The 25,186-nt window shown below is 34.5% G+C and overlaps 1 protein-coding gene across 6 annotated transcripts in view; it reads left to right on the top strand.

Annotated features, from left to right (window-relative positions):
- The window catches only part of LOC148956034 (rho family-interacting cell polarization regulator 2-like), a 162,543-nt gene extending 139,787 nt beyond the window's left edge, over positions 1–22,756 (top strand). For 5 of the 6 annotated variants that reach the window (XM_089090365.1, XM_089090434.1, XM_089090580.1 and 2 more), the window contains 5 exons: positions 760–886; positions 5,025–5,165; positions 12,228–12,436; positions 13,241–13,386; positions 21,487–22,756. In XM_089090365.1, coding sequence (XP_088946491.1) covers positions 760–886; positions 5,025–5,165; positions 12,228–12,436; positions 13,241–13,386; positions 21,487–21,550 — 687 coding nt within the window. In that variant the 3' untranslated portion in view covers positions 21,551–22,756. Of the gene's footprint in view, positions 1–759; positions 887–5,024; positions 5,166–7,057; positions 7,257–12,227; positions 12,437–13,240; positions 13,387–21,486 lie in introns of those variants that run through there. The other variant, XM_089090743.1, reaches the window with a different exon arrangement.
- The last annotated feature ends 2,430 nt before the right edge of the window (positions 22,757–25,186 follow it).

Below are 25,186 nucleotides of genomic sequence, written 5' to 3'. Positions count from 1 at the left end.
AAAAGAAATGATGGCATTCAAGTAAAATAAAACATTCTTTAAACTCCAGAAGGCGTTCTTAATTCCCTCTCTCACACTACCGTATAGGTCTAATGTTTTTACTTCTACCTGTTTATGTATTTGCACACGGATATAATCTATAGGAGAGGGAACCAAAGTATATTTTAGTAAGGGTAGGGTTAAAGCAGGAAAGGGTACATTTTTGAGGTATAATGTTCTGACGAGATCTCTTCAGAAATTTTGTTCTTAATCTTTTCTTCGGCAAGATAAATAAATTGTTTTGTGTTATGAAACTACGAAAGAAAATAAAGAGAAAGAGAGAGTTGGGAAAGGTGACATGTATTTGGACACGGATCTAATCTATAGGAGAGGGAATCAAATTATATTTTCATAAGGGCTGGGCTAAAGTAGGAAAGGGTGCATTTTTAAGTCATAATATTCTGACAAGATCTGTTCAGAATTTGTTTTAATCTTTTCTTCGGCAAGATAAATAAAGTTTTTTTTTGTGTGTTATGAAACTGCGAAAGAAAATAAAGAACAAAGAGAGAGAGAGCTGGGAAAGGTGACTCTTCCTTGGCAACCAATACAGAATTTGAATTATTAGCATAACCACGGATCGATTAAGTCACGCAAGCCATCCAACTTACGATCTGTGGTTTGTCAGACACATGATTCTCAATTGGAAGGCTTCCATTACTCCCATCATTAGCAGATATATTTTATGGTCAATTAATATTAATGATTGATATTGTTTTTCAGTCATTATGGGAGCGAGTAACTCCTCAAGGTAATGATTTGGTTGTCACTGGAAATGCCATTGTCAGCAGCTTGCTTCCGATTTGCAAAACACTTTTGGAATCGAAGTCCGAAGAATTCTGCGAAAGAGGTATGCTTTTTTTTGTTTATTATTTTCGTTTTTGTTTACTATTGTGTGAACCACGTCTTTAAATGATTTTTGTGGCCCATGGCCACATTAGAAAGTGGATAATGGCCACATTAGTGGATAATGCCCACAATGTGAAGACTTTTCTAAGGCTTGTATAAAGTTCATAAAATCAGATGAATATTCGTACAGGGGTCCCGATTCCCGAAAATTTAGGGGGGCTCTCAAAAGGGTTGGGGGGGGGGGCTGAAAAGCTTTTTTCATTTTTAAAATGAAGATACAAAAGAAGGTTTTCTCTTTTCAAAATCGAGGGTGGGGGGGGGGGGACTTTTGCTTTCAAGTTTTGAAATTACTTTTTCAATGAAAATACCAAGAAAAGTTGTTTTCAAAATCTAGGGAAAGGGGATGGGGTAATTACCCCCTCCGTTTAATCTCCTCCAACTGCTGCCCTTGTTATAGTGAAAGAAAAAAGGTCATTATTGATACAGGTTTTCAAGTTGTCAATGTAACTTGTAATTTCTTATATGATAATATTTGCTAATATTAGAGATTAAGGTGATAAATTAGTTATTCACCAATAAATTTTTTTGTGAAAATTAAAATCAAATCCTATTCAGACACCATACAGTATATAAAATTACTCCAGAATTCCGTTCATGAGTTAAATACGGAATTAATATTCGATGTCTGAAGAAATTCAGGAAAGTATGGGGGGGGGGGTGAAACTTTTTTTTCTATAACTTAAATTTGAGAAAATATAATGATCACAGGAAAAATCTAGGGATAAAAAATATCTCAGAAACCAACGTGGCTAGACTCTACTGTCTAAATGTCTACTGTCTACGTTAGACTCTACTTAAGACGTTAAATGTCTACATTAGACTCTACTGTCTAAACGTCTCACATTTTACTGTCAGAGCAAATGATAGTTTCTTAACTTTTCTTCTTAACAGAAGCGACGGGAGGGAAGATTTAGTGCAGCTTTCTAGGGAGGGTCCAGTACATAACAACTAAAGTCGTATTGAAAAGTGGCAAAAGACTCAGTGCATAAAATCTATTCAAGGAAGGTCAGAATCAAAGTTGCTCTGTTTTTCATTTGTAAAATAATTATTATATTTAATATTATTATTATATTATTAAATTATATTATAATAATTAAATTATTTAAATTATATTTAAATTATATTTAAATATTTTTAAATTATATTTAAATATTTAAATTATATTATAATTATTAGATTATAATTATATTATTAATATTATAAATTTTTTTTTAATAATTATTATAATTAATATTATATTAAATATTAATTCCCATAAAATATCCTTTTTTCTATCTAGAACTTCTTCTCTTTGAAACAAATTCTTGAAGGCTGCAGAAGAATATAACAAAATCTAGGAGGGTGATCCTCCATAACCATTGGTGGCTTACAGGCCGTCGCCACGTTTCAGTTAGTGGTACAAGTTGCAAGTTTGTCAACCAGCCTTGCGGCAAAGAAGATCGACCACTAGGCCGTCTATTGCCATATGACCAAGCAGAGCAACAATCCATTGGGCTACCACAAATAATGAAACTTCGGAATCGTAAAATAAAAAAGAAACATAAATAAATAAAATAAAATAAGCGAGGAGATATGAATTACATTTTTATCTGCTAGCTTGAGATAATCCTTATGTTAAATGCTAAATCACTCATAAAATAGAAATACTTCAACATTTCAGAAACCAAAATGCCTAGCTCCACTTTCTACACTGTTTTAGGTTTTAATGTCAAAGCACATGATTGATTTTTAACTTTTATAATAGGCTACAAGAATATGATAAAAATAGGCTCCATTCTAAATGTACTTTCAAACATTCCCCCTACTCAACTACCTCAAGGACTCACCGGAACATCAGAAAATTTTATGGACTTGCAAACACCGGAGCAAACACCGGAACATCACCGGAGCAAACACCGGAACATCAGAAAATTTTATGGACTTGCAAACACCGGAAACACCGGAGCAAACACCGGAACATCACCGGAGCAAACACCGGAACATCAGAAAATTTTATGGACTTGCAAACACCGGAAACACCGGAACATCACCGGAGCAAACACCGGAACATCAGAAAATTTTATGGACTTGCAAACACCGGAGCAAACACCGGAACATCACCGGATCAAACACCGGAACATCAGAAACTTTTATGGACTTGTTGGCCCCTCAAAGGTTGAATTACGATAAATGACCTTTAGTAAAGGTCGAAAAATTCGTCTTTAAGACTTCTAATTTTCAGCACTGTGAACTATCCAAAGACCTTCTAGTATTTTATTTAAACTTGAAATTCGATGTTTTTGAAACTTGAAATTTATCTTTATTTATCTCATCTTCAACAAATTTACTAAAAAGTTTTTCGAAAAATTTACTGAATCTTTTCAATCTCTTTTAAATTGATTAAAATCAATTTACAGATTCTTGAAAGAAATGAAAAAAAAACATTGAATAAACAATCTTAAGAAATATACACTATCTGTGGAACATTTCCAACTTCAATTCATGCTTTTTTATTAGTAAATATTATCACAGAAGAAATTAAAAGTTACATTGACAACTTGAGAACCTTTAATAATAATGATTTTTTTTCTACCACAGAAGCAGGGGCCGTAATTGGTGAAGATTATTGGGGGGGGGGGAATGATCCCCCCCCCCACACACACACCCACACACTTTCGCCTAAATTTTGAAAGACAACTTGTCTTGGTATTTTCATTGAAAACAAAATTCAGTTGGGACTTCATAACATTACTTCAAATCCAATTTTACTAGTCAATAATAAAAAAAAAAATATGAACAAATATGATATGATATCAGTGTTAAGATTTGATATCAGTGTTATTTAAAAGGCTGTATATATCTAATTTCTGTGCTAGTTTTTTATTTAGATGCTAAATATAAGCAGCTGCAAAAGCGACAATGTAGCTCCGTAGCAAATATTCATTGCTACATGATTTACCAGACTTTTTATCGGCATCCTGATTTTGTAATTACTAATAAACGATAGAAAACGTAAGCATTGTATAAAAGGCAAGGGGAGGTACCCCCCGCCCTCCCCAGTTGGGATCTAAAATGTGGCACCAAGTACCGCAATATTCCTGTAGTTTTCTTGGTTACTCTGCAGCTATTCCGATGAGGATACCAAAAAACACTTTCTCGTATTAACTACCATTAAAAAAGCTCTATTTATTTCTCATGTATAGTGAAAACACAAACAACTAGATAGATCACTTTTCTATGATATTATAGTAAATTGTATAGCATAAATTTAATATCATTGGTGTACCAATTATAATATAATTGGTATGTTAGTATTGGTATATAATATTACCTATTAAACTAGGTGTATTAATATATTTATAATACAATGGGTGTTTTAATATCATTGAAATACCAATTATTTTAATACCAGTAATTTCTATACTGTCATAGTTAAAAGCCTGCCTTAGTATAATTGGTTCTACTTTTGCGACGTACACTTATGACCCATTTTTTTTTTTTTTTTTTTTTTTGCTTTTTTTTGCTTGTTACTTTTGTTTATAATCTATTCATTTGAATATTCGAACAGATTTGAATAGTCCCGCCTTCTAAAACCTGATTGGGTTGTCCCTGTGAAGCTTTAAACCAATAAAAGGACCAACAAATTTTTAGGTCACAAGTTTTTTCACCAAGCAATTTATCTGGTCTTATCCTTAAGATTCCTGAAAAGCGACAGTAGATGCCGTTAATTGATCCTTTTTTTAAATAATTAATTAATAAATGCCAATTTGAGTTTCTCATACTCTATTTGAAAGAATAAAAATAAAAGGATAAAAGCCGAAGCTGGAAATAATTGAACTCTCCTTCTAATATTTCGTAATCAATTTATGTAATTTGCATTTTAATACATTAAAAGCTTACTTAATTTTGATTTTCCCTTAAATAGTTCTATGACTATTTCTTACGAATTCGTAGTTATAATCTCTCTCGATTACGTTGTAGTTTTCTTGACACTAAGTCAAAATTAGTTAAAGTTTTCTTCCGATCTTCGACAGTTAATTTGAAGGACTTGTTTGTTAGTAGAATAAAAGCTTAATTAATTTTGATTCACATTTTTATAGTTCTAAAGGAACTGGTGTGTCGTTGCCAAGAGAGTGAATCGTTTAGTCCCGAATCATTGGTCACTGTGTATCAGTTCCGACAGTATATCCGGTCCAAGGAAAGAAGCTTTGTCACTCGTTTGGAGGAATTGTCTGATGAGAGTGAGTATAAGTATATAAGGGTCATTACACGAGGTTGAACCGAGTCATTTTTCCTTGCTTTTTTCTCAATTTTTTTTTTCAAAAATTATTTTTATCAAAATTTGCTGAGAATTCAATTAATGGATTAGATAGTGTAAGCTCAACGGTAATATATATGCATTATATAGCATGGTCCCTTGTCTTAGCTCAGTGTATTTATGCTCTACTTGGCATTATGGGGCCCAATAGGGATTGATACACACTGGTGTTAATACAGGAAATTATGTCTGGAGGGGAAGGGTCACCTGAATGCAATTTTGGTTGTAGACTTTATATCTATGCATTGAAAGATAAATAGATAAGATTTATTTCTAAAACATAAATATAAATCATTAATAATAATCTTCTCAGGCAAAAATCAACTTAAATACCATCTCAGGACAAGGGAGAAAAAATAAACACGAAAATGCACTGTACTAAATCTGCTAATATACCTAAATTCAAAACCCATTCGCCCACCTCAAAAATGCCCCGAAGTGTAGCCTAGACAAGATAATATAACATTAGTTTACCACCTCAAATGAACACCAAACCCAATCCATAAACATCATTTTTTTTTTTTTTTTTTGCAAGGAGGGCTTGAGCATGTTGGCAAGAAGAAAGAAAAAAATGAAAAAAGAAGAAAGAAAGAATGAAAAAAATGAAAAATGAAAAAAAAAGAAAGAAAAAAGAAGAAAGAAAAAACAATTAATATATAACTTAAGTGAATAATTGTAATTGGCTGAGAATAAGAGGTGGTCCTATATTTCGGTTAAATATTTAGCACTTGCATATAATTTCTGAGAGTGGGGGGTGGGACAAAATATGATGCTTAGAGAAGTCATGTGTTGCTTAAAAATAATCTCAAAGGGAGTTGAATTTAAAAAAAAGTTGAAATGTTGAAAAATTCTTTTTTATCACCAGTTTGGTGTCTATAAAACTGAGAATAATAAATAATTAAATTTTGACATATCCGAATAATTTGTGCAAAATAAATTTCTGAAAATGAATTTTTCGACCAACATTCTATAAAATTCCACAATCTAAAAAGAAAGAAAAAATTAGAAAAATTATAACTGTACTCTTATGCAGAAACTTCCTTACGACACGCGGGATTGAACTTGAGCACGTTCGTTTAGCATTCGCAGCTCATTCCTCAGCGCTATCGTAAGGTGTTGCTTAAAAATAATCTCATGTGTTGTCATGTTGTTGTCAAATTAAGTCATGTGTTGCTTAAAAATAATCTCAAAGGGAGTTGAATTTAAAAAATGTTGAATTGTTGAAAAATTCTTTTTTATCACCAGTTTGGTGTCTATAAAACTGAGAATAATAAATAATTAAATTTTGACATATCCGAATAACTTTTGCAAAATAAATTTCTGAAAATGAATTTTTCGACCAACATTCTATAAAATTCCACAATCTAAAAAGAAAAAAAAAAATAGAAAAATTATAACTGTACTCTTACGCAGAAACTTCCTTACGACACGCGGGATTGAACTTGAGCACGTTCGTTTAGCATTCGCAGCTCTTTCCTCAGCGCTATCGTAAGGTGACAGAAATCGGGATTCTTTTATAATATTGTTGTTTCTTTATTTCCGACAAAAGAATTTTAGTTGATGTAGTCACTTTTTAGCATATTCTAAAGCAGTTTTGAGGATTTGTTTACATCAATAGAAATCCATTCATTTACATCAATGGAAATTCAAAATCCATGAATTCATATGAGAATTGCATCAAATTTTGTGGAAAACCCGAAGAATTTTGATGTACAATGTCCTCTGTCCTTCTTCCGTTCTGTCTCTTTTTTTCGAGGTCTTTTTGCAAAATTTACGCGTCTTTGGAGCACGGACTGACACTCTTTTTTCTACTAGGTGGCGTCATTTACACCGGTATCGTGTATCTTACCATCCTCTATATTTCTTCTAGAGCAGGGTTGCCAACTGCCGACGTCTAAGAAGAGTGCAAATCAAGGCCAAAAAGAGTGCAAATTGTTAAAAAAGTGCAAGGCAAAAAATTTGCTCGCGCGCGGCTGCCTTCGCGCGTGCAGCCCCTTCCAATGTTCTAACCACTCTTACGCCATTTACAAATAATTATCAATTATCCTCCAATCAATAAACATATTACATTTAAATTTTTCAAATTTATTTAAAATAAGGTTAGGAGGGCTCCCTGCTCAAATCAACATCTAAATAACGGGTTAGATAATGATTATTATTCTTTTTTTAGCTTAAAAACTATTGCTCTGCCTAAAATTTGCATGTATTTATTTTGATTGCTTGGATCTTTAACTGAACTATAGTTTACTCCGTCAAATGTTTAGATAAGGTTTTGTCTCTATTTTGTCCAAATGTTTTGAAAAGAACATAAGAGGTCCAAGTAACAAGTCATGAACTATAGCTGACTTCACTGTAGTCAAGTCAAGAACACCTTAGCAGCGAAAAAAAATGGTGAAAACATTCTTAGTCATCAAAAAATAATTCTTCTTCTTCCTCTACTGGTTTTTTCGTATTTTCTTTTCTTCTAAATTGATGTCCAATTTTTGTATGAAACGAGTAGTTTTCTGGGACATTCCCAGAAAGTGGATAACTGCTTGTTCGGCGAAGTGTACTACTTTCCTTTGAGTACATTCAGTTTGACCACATCAATGAATATGAATAAATGCGAACGAGACAATAATTCTGCAAAATGGGTATTTTTTATCATGTGAATCAGAGAGAAAATATCTTTCTGGGATGTTTATCCCAACAACACAAATGCAAATTTAAATTTTGTACTATAGAAAAACCACATCAATAGCTGCAAAAACGTTCAGTAATACAAATGATATAACATTTTATTTTGATGCATTTGCAATGTCGATCAAGGAGAAGTCGAAGCCCATCAATAACTACATAGAATTTCATAAACAATAAATAAAGTTAATAAGCCAAATTCTGTATTAAATCTTCAGAGAATAGTTCACAGCGCATAAACAACAATAAATCACTATTTGCTCCCAGCTCTTTTTAAAACTAAAGGTATTGTAATTGTAAGCAACTCCACTTTTTACAACTACAAGGATATGCTGCCTCAAAGTATTAAAAAAAAAAAAAAAAAAAAAAAGACTAGAAGGATACGACGATCTAAGGAAGACATCAACGATCCCTGTGTGTTCAAACATAAGGATATATAAGCACCAGTTCAACCAGTAATAAGAAACGTACGCAGAAATTGACTTTGGACTGATCCAAAATTTCAAATAGAGCACAAATTGAAAAAAAAGAACACAGACAACGAGCAACCATAGGAAACATCACGAAAACCTTTTGATTTTAAAAGAAGGACGGGCATTAATATACCATGATCCCACATTCTATGAATGATTGTTTATAACTATCAGTAGTGAAGTTTCTTTAAGGAAGCAGAAACAAAACGGATTTATCATCCTTACAGACAGTACACAAAATTACGTGTAGGTTCCAACTCATATAGATAAATCAATAATTAAAACTAACAATCAAACGAGTCACAAAACATTTAAGGAATGAAATATCTTAATTTCTGGTAGGCATAGTGTTTAAATAATAAATTGCAGAATTGTAAGTTCCATAACCCCCTATAGAACAATAAAGGTTAAAATACAACTGACACACGATGGACAGTATGCAAGTCTAAACAACAGGCAAGTTGAAATAATACCATATTTGTTGGCGCTATCTTCCTGTTTAAAATAAGTATTATTTTCTACACTAGAAACATCAGGGAATGAATTCATCCTGTTCAGTAGTAGGAAGGCCATTCTCGCGTTCAATATAGCGTTACAATCAACTGCAACCGCTTAAACCATTGGAAAGCCTGGGATTTAACAGAAAATGGCTATCAGTGACATAAATCAACTTCAATATGCAAGAAGTCAATGGATCCAATCCTTTTTGTACCTGAAGCCCAGACAATCATATTCTCTAAGATTTGATGTAGAATCCACCCTCATGGGCGTAGGCAGCATATTGTCTAGGGGGGGCAGTCAATAGTGTGATGGAGGGCCTTTTATCAACTGCTTTTCCAACCATATGCTTTTTCAGCCATATCTAATGTAAATTTAAAGTATTTTATTTTGCTAATACTTTTTCTGTCGTCATTTCGTAAAAGAGTGCAAAGAGTAAATAATTGGCAAAAGAGTGCAATTCCGTTCTGTGGAGTGAAAGAGTGCAATGAAAAAAAAGAGTGCACTCCATACGAAAAGTGTGCAAGTTGGCAACCCTATTCTGGAGGCAGAAGGAGTCCTTCTAGGCCGAATTTAAAATATTCACAACAAAATAAAGCTTAAGCCTGTTTTTTAGACCTCTACCCCCAGAAAAATAATTATTGGAGGCTTGTCCATTTCCTCAGAAAAATTTAACTAGAGCACTTCGCTCACCTTATTCGAACCGCTCTTTTTCTTGTAAAGAAATACTTAGTCGGGTATAGAAATAGGGTTTATATTAATACAAAACAGAATAAAAAAAAGTTTCGGGGATCCGTCCGACCTTTAATTGGAAATTCGTTTCGGAAGGGAATTGACACTCCTCTCCCTTTATTTTGGAGGGAGTGTCAGAGAAACATTACAAAACAGACGCATTATAGTGTATTTCTGAATGTGTAGAGTGGTGTAATTTTTCCAAGATCCTGGGGGGGGGGAGGTAGGGGGTAAAGTTGGAGCCGATTTTCCCAAATCAGGTGAAAATGGTTGTGAAAACTGAAAAATTAGCCATATAGTACCATAAAGGCAAAGTTATATTAAATAAAACTGATCTGTTACTGTGGATGCGTGAATTATGTAGGCCTATGCAGTTAAGAAAATAACCAGCTCACTTATATCAAATTTTACAAGAAAAAGATTGACAGTTTCGCTCAGGATTACAACTCAGAGCGGCAAGTAGTCTAAATTTGCAATTTTATGGCAGATGTGTGTCTATGGGGAGGGGGCAATTCCCCCCTCTACTCCGTAGCAAGTTACGCCCCTGAATGTGTTTATGGGTACATTAGAATATATACGAAAATTATAATTATTTGTGGTTGAAGATTGTATTGTGTACCCTTCCCCTGTGTGCAGGACTGTGGAGTCATGGATGATAATTTTTTGTAAATCGTAACGTTATCTTAGAAATCGAATCGTAATCGTAACGTTATGACGACGTAAAGAAAGATGAAGTATATACATCTTCAACGGAAAGAAAGTAAAACTAACGTTATTCGCTATCTCTCTTAATCTTGCAGCAGGACCAGGCGTTTTTCAGCTAAAATGGAGGCTGAAATTCGAGAGTTACGTGGCAATTTTTTTAACCGTAAGCTCCAGACTCATGGCGTTTGAGCTTGCAGAGTAACACCATTGACGCTCAAACCAAAAGATTTGCTACACCCGGACTTGACCCCCGCCCCAAAGGACAAGGTTACAAGTTCAGCATGTTATCCACTCAGCTAGGGTGGTCCATTACACGCTACCCATGTTTATGGTTTCCCTGTTAAAGAACGAACCACTGCTCATAGTAACCAAAATTTAAAAACGGTTTTGAAAAAAAAATCTGTCAAGCGAGAAAAAATTGCCATTTCAAGCTGATTCAGGAATGATAACTGTGGTTTCGATTAACTTTAATGGTTAAAGGTAGTTGCGCGAAAAATATTATGGGGTTTTCTAAAGATAACCTAAAAACCCTCGAAAATGGTATCGGATTGAAATGAAAACTGTACCAATAGAATCAACATTTTAAAAAAACAACAAAGATTATAATTGTTTGCATGGTTAGCACTGATTTGTCCTTTTTTTTGTTCCTTCATCTATCATAATAGAATTATTATATTGCAAGGCCGTATCCAGGGGGGATCTGCCCCCCCCCCCCAAAAAGGTTTGTCTGACTCGTAAAAACGTAACACAAATGGACATAAACAAATTTTGTATGTGTTTTTTGAAGTGTTTTTGTGTAAGCCACACCCCCCCCCCCCACTCCACCCCAATTTTTTTAGTAAAACCCATCAGAAAAAAAAATTATGGGTGGGGCCTTGTTAAATTGCCTAGTGAAATGAGATCTTTGTATTTCGCTTGGGTTTGTTCCTGCATTCAAAAAACAGAAAAATACTTGTGATGGGGGAAGAACCGATGTTTTTTTCCTACCTTCGGCCGGGAGTGTAATGCGTGGTTGGGGGCAAATCATCCGACGCCTCCCGTGTTTTTTCCCTAGGTTTCTCCAGGTACCCATTTAGAGCTGGGTCGATTCTGGACGAGCTTACAGGGTCACACTATTAACCCCCATTCCAAACCAAATAACCAGCGACACCAGGACTCGAGCCCCCTTTCCTCAGGATTTCAAGTCTAGCGCCCCAACCACTCAGCTAAACAGAAAAACACTTGCTCGTAAATTAATTGTTTGCATCTATTTCTGAACTAATACCTGACCCTAAGTAATTATTTTCGTTCACCTGTATCGCAGATGTGATATCATTGACCTGAAACCAATCAGTTACCACTGCAGCACTGCCAACGCGGTATAGTTATACCGTTCTTGGTACAATTTAGAGGTCCCGGAACAGTGCGGTACATTTGAAGATTTTCTGGTAAATTTGGGTTTTACTTGTACCTTTCTGACTGAGATATCTGTTCAAGGTTTGGTTTATCAAAAATTTCCTTCTTGTTGCAGCAATTTAACCTGTCGTCCAGATGGTACAAATTAATTTATTTTTATATAATTTTAGTCGTGAAACTTGGACGGTTTATTTCAAAGTGTTGGCAACGCTGTACCTGTGCCTAAAATGAGATTTCAGCCTAAGCAGTGTACTTCCGCTCTATTCATATTCTCTTTTGGTTGTCCATTAAAAACAAATGAGTCATACGTTAAACAAGTACGAATGAATACTAAATATAGCTAAAATGTGTAAGAAAGCTAATAAATGAGAATAATTCAAGGATTAATTCCTTAGCTCCTTCTTTTCTTTGTTTTCATTTTGGACAGCTTATCTAATCCCTTGGGGTCCTTGGCGAAGTCCTTAGAAGTCAAAAGTCCTTAGCTCCTTCTTTTCTTTGTTTTTTAGTTTTCATTTTGGACAGCTTATCTAATGCAGAATCAACCGTTCAGCTTCAGAAGTTGCTTAATCGGCTCTCTTTACCGATTGTTTACCCAACTCCGAAAATAATACTGGCTATTGGAACAATAGCGTCTTCCAGTGAAAACCCGGAATCTAAGAAGCTAGCCAAAGGTTTTCTTGATAGCCGCTCCTCTATACCCCAGCACGGAGAACTGGTTTGTTGTGTTTTTCTCTTCTCTCTCTTTATTTAAAAAAATGGTTTGTAAATGTTGAAGTAGATTCACAAATAAACATTTCAAAGTTGCAAATTTGCCATTTCCTAGTTTCTTTTTTTTTTTGTTAGTAACCAGAATAAAAATTAATTTTACTAGTCAATATAACTTTGTATAGCATTTAAGAAACATCCCCCTCTGGGGGGAGGGATGTTTCTTAACTGCCTATTGCTTTGGGTATGCCCCTGCGTAACAGACGCCATACAATATTACCACTCAACACTTTGCTATTGAGTCTCTCTCTCTCTCTCTCTCTCTCTCTCTCTCTCTCTCTCTCTCTCTCTCTCTCTCTCTCTCTCTCTCTCTCTCTCTCTCTCTCTCTCTCTCTCTCTCTCTCTCTCTCTCTCTCTCTCTCTCTCTCTCTCTCTCTCTCTCTTACACGTACTTAAGGACAGGTGCAAGTATGCGCAAGTATAATGAACCTAAATATTGGTCCATGGGACTCCCTTAAAGTAACCAGAAAATTGCGGAAGACGATTGTTTATACTTTCATTATGTAAACAAAGTTAGATGTTTAAGTAATTTTTTAGGGTATTTTGGGTGTCTGGAAGTAACTTTCGTCACTTCCGCCTGGGCACTGTCTTCACCTTGTCATGTCAGTGTGAGTTTATGGCTTTGTTTTCCCTTTTTTATGGGAGTGGGATTTTGTTGCCAGGCAAACGTTTAATGCCTCATCTTCTTAAAGCGAATAAATTCCTTTATTTTCATTTGTTTCTTTTTTTTTGTAACGAAGACTTTATATTGCAGTACAAAAGTGTTTTCACGCGTGCTTTGGAGTCCCACAATTCATCGATTCGCATTGTTGCCTGTTCCGTACTTGGCTATATGCATGCCTTTACCGCTTTAGCTCATTTGGAATTTATCGTTCAAACAGATAAAGACGAGAATGTCAGGTTTGTTTGCTTTTTTTCTTTAATTTAAATTTTTCACGTGCTTTATTCAGACTTTTTTTTTTACACTAATCAGTGATCCTTAAAATTTTAGTTTTTGTTCAAAATCGTGTTGTTTCAGCCTTTAAAATCATAGAGTATGATCAAACAGTTCGTGGTAACGAACTGTAAGTAAGGAGCGACCCGGCTCAATGGTAACCGAAACTCTAGAAAACGGTATTTTGATACAAATAGATACATCAAAAGAATCAGATTTTAATGCTGATTTCTAATATATAAGTTTCATCAAGTTTAATTCTACCCATCAAAAGTTACGCGCCTGAGAAAATTTGGCTGATTTTCGAAAAAAGGAGGAAAGACCCCCTAAAAATTATAGAACCTTAATGAAAATCACACCATCATATTCTGCGTATCAGAGAACCCTACTGTAGAGGTTTCAAGCTCCCATCTACAAAAATGTGGAATTTTGCATTTTTTGCCAGAAGAAAGATCACGGGTGCGTGTTTATTTGTTTGTTTTTTTTGTTTTTTTTTTCCCACGGGTGTTTGTACCGACCAAGTTGTCCTAGAATATCGTAGAAGGGCCCATTGGAATAGAAATTAAAAGTTCTAGTGCCCTTTTTAAGTGACCAAAAAAAATGGAGGGCAACTAGGCCCCCTCCCACGCTCATTTTTTTCCCAAAGTCACCTGATCAAAATTTTGAGATAGCCATTTTGTTCAGCATGTTCGAAAATATAATAAGTATGTCTTTTAGGGTGACTTAATCCCCCTAAATTCCCGGGGGAGGGCTGAAACTTATGAATTTTACCCAATGTTAACATATAGTATTGGTTATTTGGAAGTAAACAGACGTTTTCAGGGGAGATTTTTCCTGGTGGTGGGGGAGAGGGGTGGGTCGGGGGTTATGTGGGAGGATCTTTCCATGAAGGATGTTTTCATGGGGGAAGGGACATTGCTATAAAGGGGACGCCGGACTTTCCAGCATTATTTAAAAAAAGATCAGAAATTTAATATAAAAAAACAAGTATTTCAACTGCTATAGCAGCAACATCGAAACTTCAAACGAACAGAAAATATTATATATATTATTGGGTTCACCCCGTTGTCAATATCTCGCTCTTTAAGCAAGATATTTTTTATTAATTTCATAACATATTTTTATTCAAATTAACGACCTTTGTGATTAAGCGGTAATTTTTAAAGAATTGGAACAAAATTCTAACTTTAGATTAAAGAACAAGGAATTAACTAGGGGGCGAACGCAATAATATACAAATTAAAAATATATGGAGATAGAAGTTCGTTACGTAAGTTAATTCGTAAGTTACGTATATTTATTACTAATAAAAACGTTCGTAAATATAATTAAACAAGTTTCGAGAAAGCCATTTAACTAAATAAAAGTAAATTAATATGAAAATTTAGTTTTAATTATTCATGTACGGTGAGCCAAGATCAAAACCTGCATTTATTCAAAAACGTTCAAAAATTTAATAAAACAAACAAGTTTTTTAAACTGAAAGTAAGGAACGACGTTAAAACTTAAAACGAACAGAAATTATTCCGTATATGAAAGGGACTATCCCCTCCTCAACGCCTCGCTCTTTAGGCTAAAGTTTGACTCTGTCTCACAACTTTATTTTTTTAAACAATAAAAAACTTTAGCGTAACAAGCGAGGCGTTGAGGAGGGGACAGTCCCTTTCATATACGTATATTTATTACTAATAAAAACGTTCGTAAATAAAATTAAACAAGTTTCGAGAAAGCCATTTAACTAAATAAAAGTAAATTAATGTGAAATTTTTTTTTAATTATTCATGTACGGTGAGCCAAGATCAAAACCTGCATTTTTTCAAAAACGTTCAAAAATTAAATAAAAAAAACAAGTTTTTTAAACTGAAAGTAAGGAGCGCCATTAAAACTTAAAACGAACAGAAATTATTCCGTATATGAAAGGGACTGTCCTCTCCTCAACGCCTTGCTCTTTACGCTAAAGTTTGTCTCTGTCTCACAACTTTATTTTTTAAAACAATAAAAAAATTTAGCGTAAAGAGTGAGGCGTTGAGGAGAGGACAGTCCCTTTCATATACGGAATAATTTCTGTTCGTTGTAAGTTTTAATGTCGCTCCTTACTTTCAGTTTAAAAAACTTGTTTTTTTTATTTAATTACATACAAGAGTGAAAACTAGCCATAGTCTCTAGAAAAACCAACGCCATCTAGCATTTGGCATTTCTTGAGCTTTTTTTAAGGTCCATATTTGTGTTTTATTCAGAAACTGAGATAAAAAAAATTATCACTACACTAATTTTGCCTTATCATTGCGCATACAAGAGTGAAAACTAGCCATAGTCTCTAGAAAAACCAACGCCATCTAGCATTTGGCATTTCTTGAGCTTTTTTTAAGGTCCATATTTGTGTTTTATTCAGAAACTGAGATAAAAAAAATTATCACTACACTAATTTTGCCTTATTATTGCGCTGAGAGAACGCGAAGAGACGCCAAATACTAGATGGCGTTGGTGATTTTTTGATAACCGAATCTTTAATGGTAACCAAAATCTATCTTCACGGATTGTTTTTATCTCAGAAAGAGGTGACGAGAAGAATGAATGGTGAAGATGGGTGATGATATGAAGGAGGAATGTCAGATGGGACAGAGAGGCTGGATAGATATAGTGTTTTTTTTCTAGTGTGGAGGGATGGTTATGAACGTACGTCTATCGTCAATCAGCTGACTATGCTGTTAGTAACAATTATTTAAAATTGCCGAAGAACGTCAAAGGAGAGCTGAAAAGGAGTCAAGACAGAATTTTAATGTCAAATATTAGTAATACCCAATCTAAAAGTTTTTTGCTCAGTTTCAGAATTCAACGTTAAATGCTAATGCTTCACAAATATGTCGTGAAAATATGGTTTCCTAACGTGTTTTGCTTCAGCTTCAAAGTTCAGCATTAATCGTTAATCTTTAATCTTCAAATTAGGCTTAGACTTATTTAGACATAAAGCTGATTATTTAGACATAGACTTATAAATAAGGTTTATTTAGACATAGACTCTAGCATAAAGCTAATTTGCGTAGACTTTACAAAAATGAAAATAATATAAAAAGACATATATTTAAAAAAAACATATAAATTAAATCACAACAACTTGTTATACGAAAAAGATAAAGATCCTCCTGAGTCATTGCTGGCGCATAGGGCGTCGATTGGCGCATAGGCGCATAGGGCAAAGCAGAGCATCAATTTACTGTGCTTACTTGTTATCACTGTACATAAACAATATAACAGTAAGATCACGGCTCAGTGATTTTTGGCTTCTAATTCTTGACGCGTATAAAAAGCTCCTTCCATTTAATCTACCATCAGCGGTCCAATTACCCTGGAACACGTATTTTGGGAGAAGATTCTCCAAAATGCTTCCGAAGCCAACTCTTGTCTTTACGTCCAACTTGTAATGCCTTAGGAACCTTAGTGGCAAATCTGCATTGTTGATTACAAATTTTTATTTAAGTATCAAAATTAATTGTTTTATGACTAGATTTTAAAAATTTAGTGTTACAAAGGTAAAGCCAAGTTTTGCGTTCAAGAGAAATCTGACTTGTATACCCGTGAAAAAATTTAATTTCGCTTATTTTTATGCTTGTTTAAATGTTCTCCGGAGTAGTTTCATCTCGGTCCGGCTTTGTATAATGGTTGAGATAGGGAATGATCATACTGAATTATATTTATATACAGTGATTGTTATACACTTCAGCAAAATAATTAACGAGCGAGTTTCGATACCGATGTATCTGGAATATCAGGGGATCTTATTTCAGATTTGACCTGGTTCGGGGATTGACTGTAACATCTTGTGGTATGATGTCACGGTGCTAGGGTGTGGCAAGGAACGTGCAAAAAACTTTACAAAGGCAACATTTATATGCATTTTTGTTACGTTTTTACGAGTCGATAATTTCGGAGACCACACTGCCTTTCCGTGACGATAAATAAAAGTTCAAACAGGGATAAAATCCTTTTAATTGACAGTGTTTCACAAACAGTATTAGAAATTTAAAAAAAATACCAGATATTTCGATCACATATGCAGTGACCGTCGTCAGTAGTAAAACTGATGACGTAAACTTCAGTAGTTTTACCACTGATGACGTAAACATCAGTAGTTTTACTACTGATGACGGTCACTGCATATGTGGCCGAAATATCTGGTATTTTTTGTGAATTTCTATCACTGTTTGTGAAACACTGTCTATTAAAAGGATTTTATCCCTATTTGAACTTTTATTTATCATTTTTACGAGTCAGACAAACATTTTTTGTGGGGAGGGGTCAGGTTCTGGAACCCCCACCTTTGAATACGGCCTTACCCCTAAGCTATCTGAAGGTCAGAGCTCATTTGCGCTTTACTGAAAACAATTTTATCTCGAGTGGTGTTGATTTATTTGAAGTGATGTTGAAATAAAATCAAGCAGTTGCGGGCATGCATCAATCAATGACTAATTGTAGAAAAACCCAAGACGATAGTCCCAGTGAGTGAGAGGTAAATTTGGGATAAGCCCTATTTAGGATTGTAGTAAAATGATGTCATTTCATTTGTTGATTGATAAGTCTATCTATCATCCGTCCATACCTCATTTCTAAGGCAGAACTAAGGTAGATAGTCATAGAATTAGGAGATGAAAGATTGGATTGTTTTAAGTTGACGCGTGACGGACAATGTCCACTGGACTTGCATGCAAAATTTGAGACTGAATTTGCTTGGACTCAGAGGTGGTGAACAAGTGAAACCGAAGCTTAATAAGGCTTGGCCGCTTGTAGTCTAAAGGTCGAATACCGTGTCATAGTATTGACGCCTGACCAACAAGTCCCCTGGACTCGCAGACAAACGGTGAAACCTACAGTTCTCCAAATGTTTGGTTAAATGGCTGGAGTAAGTATGAGTTTCTTATTGGACTCATACTTGTGTCTTAGCTTTTGGAAAGGCACACCCGCCGAGATTCTCAGGCAGGCTGACCAAGAATTTAAAATTGACCCAGGACCGTTAGATTGCCTGGAATGAGAGGTAAACAAGGCACGCCCGCCTATGGTCTTAGGCAGGTTGACCAAAAATTTAGAATTAACACAGGACCATTAATTTGTGTGGAATGAGAGGCAAACAAGCGTTTAAAGCCTAATAGTGAGGGCTCCAACTACCTAGAGTGTCAGGTTACATAAAACATAAAAAACACCAACATAAAAAAAAGAAAGAAAATCACCATAATGTCTAAGATTACTGAAAAGAACTAATGAAATTCAATTGACTGTTATTATATAATGAAATAATTCCTGGAAGTCTCAACAATAATGGATTCGTCAACGTTATAAAACACAATATGTTTAAAGTATATTTTCTTTTCAGTAAAGCTATGGTGACGCTCTGCCCTTTAGAAGGCCTAGGGGGAGTTTGCCCTACTCCTGTTTGTGTTCTTTTTAGGTGTTTCTTGCTAACCCGTTATGATTTCTGTTCGTTTGGGGTCTCGTTTAGTCATTGACTGTTATATTTGGTCATTAAAAAATTCGAAATTATTATTAAACTTTATTTCTGCTCGTCTTTAGTTTAATATAGCTCTTTACTTTTTTGGAAAAACTTCTTTTTAAAAAATTTTTTTAATTAGTATTCTCTTTAATTAACATGTTTTTTATTGGTTAATAAAAGGAATGATTATAGTGTTGGTTGATTTCTCTGCTTAAGCATAAAGATTTTGCCTTGGTATTTATATTTTGGACATACCTTTACACCAAATGTTAATAATTTTAATAATAGCTATACTGTAAAATTTAAGATGAATGGACTGAAGAATATCATTTAAATGAACGGGTAGGAATTCTGTAGGATTTTTGACCTTCTAAGGGCTGAAGCTATCCTGACCCCATTGCAACCTTAAATGTAGACGAATATTTATAGACGGTTTTGTATCAGGAGATTTTTTTGTATTATACTTTGTTTTAACTGCTTATTCGTTTAAATAAATGTATTTTGAGCGCAATTATTAAAAAGACCTCTGTTAAAAAATAAAATAGGCCGTCTAAACTCAATGTAACCAGATTTGTTTCCGGTTAAAGTTTCCTTGGTTCTAGAACTTTAATTGAGGAATCTTTAAAGAAGAGTCTTTGATTGAGCGCAGGGCCGTTATTTACGGGGGGACGCCTCCCTCAAAGTTTTTGGGCACTTGGTAAAAAAATGAGTTGGTAAAATCGTGGCGCGATCGCCAAAATTTTTGTTCGGTTAAATAAAGACCACGAAAATACTGATATGTCATCTACAGAAATGTCGAATTTGGTTAGTAAACGCAGCAGTTTTACCGACTCCTGCCGTGATTTCACGGAAGGTGCCATAATTTTCCATTTGATTAAATAAAGAGCATGGAAATAGTGACATGACATATACCGAAATCTATATATCGATCGGTAAATGCAGCAGTTTTACCGACTCTTGCAGTATTTTTACGTGTTGTATACAAAACAGACATTATGCAAATTATTGATAAAAAAAAAAAGTCCATAGAACTGACCAGCAAATCGGAAAAATTCCTCGCCCCCCCCCCCACCAACGTTTTGGCCAGTAACGACCCTGATTGATCAGTCTTTAATTGAGGAGTTAAATAAGCTTCCCTTGGTCCCCCCCCCCTCCGTTAAAGTCTAAAATCTACTTGTTTCCTCGGTCCAATATTTTCCTAAGTTTCAGTTGAGTCCCTTGATCCGTTAATATCCTTACTCGTACTTGAGATATTGCTGATATGCTCTTTTGACAGCCAGAATGTACTTGGTGTCTTTTGACTTAGTTCACATACCCGTCAATATTCCCTAAAAGTTTCAACTTCATACACTTGGCCGGATATGAGATATTGAATGTATGCCATTTTGACAACCTGGATGCTCATGGTCTCATTTGGTTTAATTTGACCTCCCCCTCAACATGGTCCAAAAATTTTAACTTGGTACACGTAGCCGTTTCTGAGATACTGCAGATATGCCCTTTCGACATCTTGCTTTGACATAGGTGTCTTGATTTAGTTCAAAATCCCCCTCAACTTGCCATCAAAGTTTCAACTTGGTACTGCTACCTGCTGGGTATTCCCTTTTAACAACCTGCATCCACATGGTGTTTTTTGAGTTTGTTCAACATCCTCCTCAACATTTACTAAAAGTTTTATCTTAATACTGCCTCTTTGAACACCCAGGATCAAACATGTTCTTCTTTCCCAATAATAAAACCTGTATGTAAAGACTGAACGTCTTGCAGAATTTACAGCCCTTGTTCCTGGGTCTGTGGGGTCATGCCATCTCCAAGAGTATAGGTTTTGTACCTTTCGACTATTTTGGAAAAAAATGGTCATTTAGTTGGATGCCTTTGGGGGTTGAGGGGGCAGCTAAAAAGAACATGGGAGGGTGGCTGGTGACTCTTCAACCACTTTTTACTTTTAAAAAGATTACTAGAACTTCCAATTCCCAACCGAATGAACCTCTTCCGAAATGTCTACAACAACTTCAAAGTGACATGGGGAACTGAATAAAACATTGAAGCCATATCTCTCTTTGCTGAGGGAGGGCTTAAGTGCTGCCTTTATAATGGTTTGTCTTCAACAAGAGTAATCATATGTCAGGAAAACTTGCTATGACATTAAAAATGCGCTACCTGTAAAGTTCGCTAAGTTCAAATTTGCCCGCAAATAGGTGTTATAACTTTATATGTCTTAACTGGTGCTGCCAAACTGTAGCTCATGTGTAAGATCTTAGCTGGATCCAGTAAAGACTAAACCCCAGGGAATCAGGCAGCAGAGTCCCTTGAATATGACATCGTACTCAACATGGCATCATCTTCTATATGAAGATGCAGTTTTTGTTAAAATTTGTATTCTATCTTTAATATTATGTTTTGTTACTTACAAAAATCATGTAGATAAAACGCTTTCCATTCAAATGATCTTTTTCTTCTTTTTTTTTTCTTCCTTCTTCTTTCTTCTTTTTCTTTCTTCTTTTTTTATACTTGGAGTAATTCTTTCTATTTGGCTCTAGTATTAATACCTGCTATTTACTGACTTCTTGTTTTCTTTTTACAGAACTGCTGCCGAAAAAGCCATTGACTGTATAAGTCACGGTGAAACATCCAACGGAGAAAAATGACACTTGTGTTTGATTATATAAGTTTCTGTTGCTGTTGCTATTTTCTCTGTTTCTTTACTAGTCAATGTTCCTCTTGCCGATGTGTTGTTTGCAATACTTTCCTGCCATTTATACCCTTGAAAGAACTAAGAACTCTGGTGAGGTTGTGTGATACATGACAGCACCTTTATTATTTAGAGGCATGTGTTTTTTGGATTCAAGTTGCTTATAATTTGTTATTTTTGTTGTTGTTAACTTTTCTCGTGTCCTTCCCATTCCTTCTCTATCTTATGTTTTAAAATTTTCTCTTACTTATTTTTTTTTTTTTTTTTTATTGTTTGCATCTCAAAATTGTCTATGGTTAAGTCTAGAGGTGTCATTTTAATGGTTGAATACTAAATTAGATTTTCTATTTTCATGTAATTAGTTTAATTAGCTAATTATCTTAATTAGTTTAATACTAAATTAGCTGTTTTCAAGTAATTAGCTCCCAGAGCTAGGAAACAAAAATTGTAAGGGCTGAAAATTGTGGCCCCTTACCTATTTTGTATGAGAGAAATCAGGCATTGATTCAGTTGTTCAGCAATTGCTGAAATTTTTCAGCCAATGCGGGAGTTAGGAGTTAGTTTGTAAAGTCACAAAAGATTTTATTTTCAGCTATATAAGGGTGTGTATACTAAATGAAAAAATCGAATTCGCCCATTATTCCCCACTCCCTTGCTCCACTTTAATAGGGGATTCCCATTTCATGATATTCTGAGCTAGAACAAGATTTGCCGAGTTATATCTCCCGACATTTCTATTTAGGTTTTATTTTTTTTTTCCTGTAGTGCAAGATTTGCAACATCACATTTTTTTTCATCACCTTTTTGAAATATCATCAAATTTTCGTAAAATTCTAACCTAGTTGTAGTTTTAAATTTAAAGAAAAAAGATTTGCTGTCATAAAGTTTTTTTTTTATGACGGTACAAAAAAAATATCAAAGTATTGGGGAGGGTAGTAGTTTTGTTGCTTTTGTATTTTTTTTTTTTTTTAATGAAAATACCAAAATATTTATTTTTAAAATCTCAAGGGGGAAATGTCGGGGATTCTCAAAACTCAAAATCTTTGGGATTATTTCTTTTTCTATGTTTTCCCCTTTTTATTCTTCTTCTTTATGTAGTAAAAAAAATTCAAGCGTTCAGTTTTCTTTAGTAAGTACTAGAATAGTATTTCCTGTACCCCCCCCCCCCTCCACACCGTCTAACTTAAAATTGTCACGCTTCTAAGAAATGTTTTGTAAATTACGTTATCTATTAATGATAATAAATATTAATTCTTTTTTTTAATATCTAGTGAGAAAGGATGTAGTTTATTGTTACAAAGCGGTAGTATTGTTTGTATTTTCCATGTGTACCAGTCTTTTTCTTCGTTATGTTAAGCCTGAGTTGGCTAATTACATTTTTTGGCTGAGACAAACTTTGCAATGCATACCCCCCCCCCCCCCTACTTAAAAAAAACTTTTTTTTTTGCACACAACTATTTCGAGAGTTTTATGTTTTTTGTATGTTTTTATTTAATATCAATTTTTACCAAAGACTTCTAACAACCCCTCCAAATACCAATGCATGATATGGAGGAAGTATTTCAGCTCAACGCACTTTATCAAGCAATCCGTTGCTGTTCAATATCTAATGTTCAATAAAAAGAAACAATAATTTTAGTATTTAGATTCTAGACTCAATAAATTCTAAAAGTATTTGTTCCTCGCAAAGAGATGGCAGGTCGATGGGAAAGAGATGGCATACACAATTAAGTTTTATGTTTGTTTTTTTTTAATTATGCGCGCTTGCCTGTTGGTTCACTTTTAAATTTCTTAAGTAAAGAGGTGGGGAGTTTGTGTTGGGCAAACAGTTTTGCCAATTCACGAAAATTCGGGGGGGGGGATATATTTTAAAATCAAAGAGCAGGCTTTTTGTTCTTTTTTTTCGTGATATTTTCAATGACAATACCTAAACATTGATATTTTAAAGTAAAACGGCCCCCCAAAAATTTACATTTCGAAATCGAGGGGGGGGGGGGGCATTTGTCTGACACCCCCTCGCCTCTCACCAATTGATGCCACGGTCTGCCGAATTAGCAATAAAAATAAAAGCCTTTAATGGTGTGTTAAAAGTCTTAAGGCTCAAATCAGATGCGCTCTTTGTTGATTTTAAAATTAAAGCACCACAGCGATGTTTAAATTTTTCCTTGCACGTTATTGACGGAAGAAGCAATGAATAAAGAAAAAGTAGAAAGATTGTAACTTGAAAAGTACTTGTTCAACCCAAAAAAGTGATGGGGAAAGACTCCTCAACCCTACTGGATCTTTATTCTTTTGATCTAACTATAGTTAATTTGTCTATAAAAAATAAAAATATGTACTTAGCCCCTTCAAAATTTACAATTTTTGGGTGTGCACAGTGCGATTCGGGTATGCTGTGATATTTTGGTTATTGTCTTAAAAGTCGAAAGCAATAATTACCTAAGTTAGTCTAACAACGTCACATTAGTCGCTGAAGTCAAAATATTGTGTGTATTTGCTATTCCGTTTTGTATGTATTTTCAGCAAAATTAAAGCTGCAATATAGTATTTTAATGGCATATACTTTCTCACTGTTTTATGAAACGTAGCACTCATAAAAAAGAATGAACTATTTATTGTTTTGCTTAAATAGAAATTCAAGTTACGTAATGCAGGAGGGAGGGAATTCGTTGGCTTAGCGAAAAACAAATGTGCTAAACTGGGATAGATTGACAGGAAAAGATATAGAGGAAAACGATGAAGTTTGTGACACCATGGATATTAGGGAAGATTTACCTTTTGAGGAAGAATTAGTGACAGTACTAAAAGGATTAAAAATAAATAAGGCCTCCATTGCTGAAAGTGTGGAAAATGAGTTTCTTAAATAGGTGGTTTTGAAGTTCGAAATAAGCTATTGTAGATTATGAATATGGTTTTGAAAAAGAAGAAGTAACAACCGATTTTAGGAAAACCCTAATCAAATCCCTGTATAAGAAGGGTGATAAGAGTGAGTGTGGTCATTACAGAGACATTAGCCTGCTTTCTGTAGGTAGCAATTTACTTAGTTTGATGATACTTTTTAGACTTAGAGATGCTGTAGACAAAATTTAAAAAGAATTAACAGTGTGGTTTTAGAAAAGGTAGAGGGTGTGTCGACCAAATTTTCACTCTTAGGTTAATAATTGAGAAGTGCCTGAGTCTTGTCCTCAGTTTTATTGATTATGAGTAAGCGTTTGATTCTGTTGATAGAACAGCTTTAGCTTAGGTCTTATCCTTGTATGGTATCCCAGAAAAACGCATTAAAGTGATTAGCGCTATGTACGAGAATAAAACTGCTGCAATTAAGGTAGGAAATGAGGTTAGTAGCTGTTTTTTTTATTAAATCAGGCCTTAAGCAGGGTTGTTTTCTATCGCCCTTTATATGGATCATTTCGATCAGAGTCTTTAGGAGCAAAGGGAAGGTAATGAGAAAACTTGGAATCAAAGGGTGAAGTAAAACTTTCTTGGGCTTAGATTACGGTGATGATTTAAGCATCCTAGATTAAATTGTGAACAAAGTGAATTGATTTTTAGAGGTTTTGCGAGTTCAGGGTGCTAGAATAGGTTGGAAAAT

The sequence above is a fragment of the Artemia sp. Qi Xiang Cuo genome, chromosome 1, assembly GCF_049724085.1.
Source record: "Artemia sp. Qi Xiang Cuo chromosome 1, ASM4972408v1, whole genome shotgun sequence".
Classification (NCBI taxonomy): domain Eukaryota; kingdom Metazoa; phylum Arthropoda; class Branchiopoda; order Anostraca; family Artemiidae; genus Artemia; species Artemia sp. Qi Xiang Cuo.
Note: the sequence above shows the minus strand (reverse complement) of the source record. Positions and strands in the feature narration are given on the sequence as shown.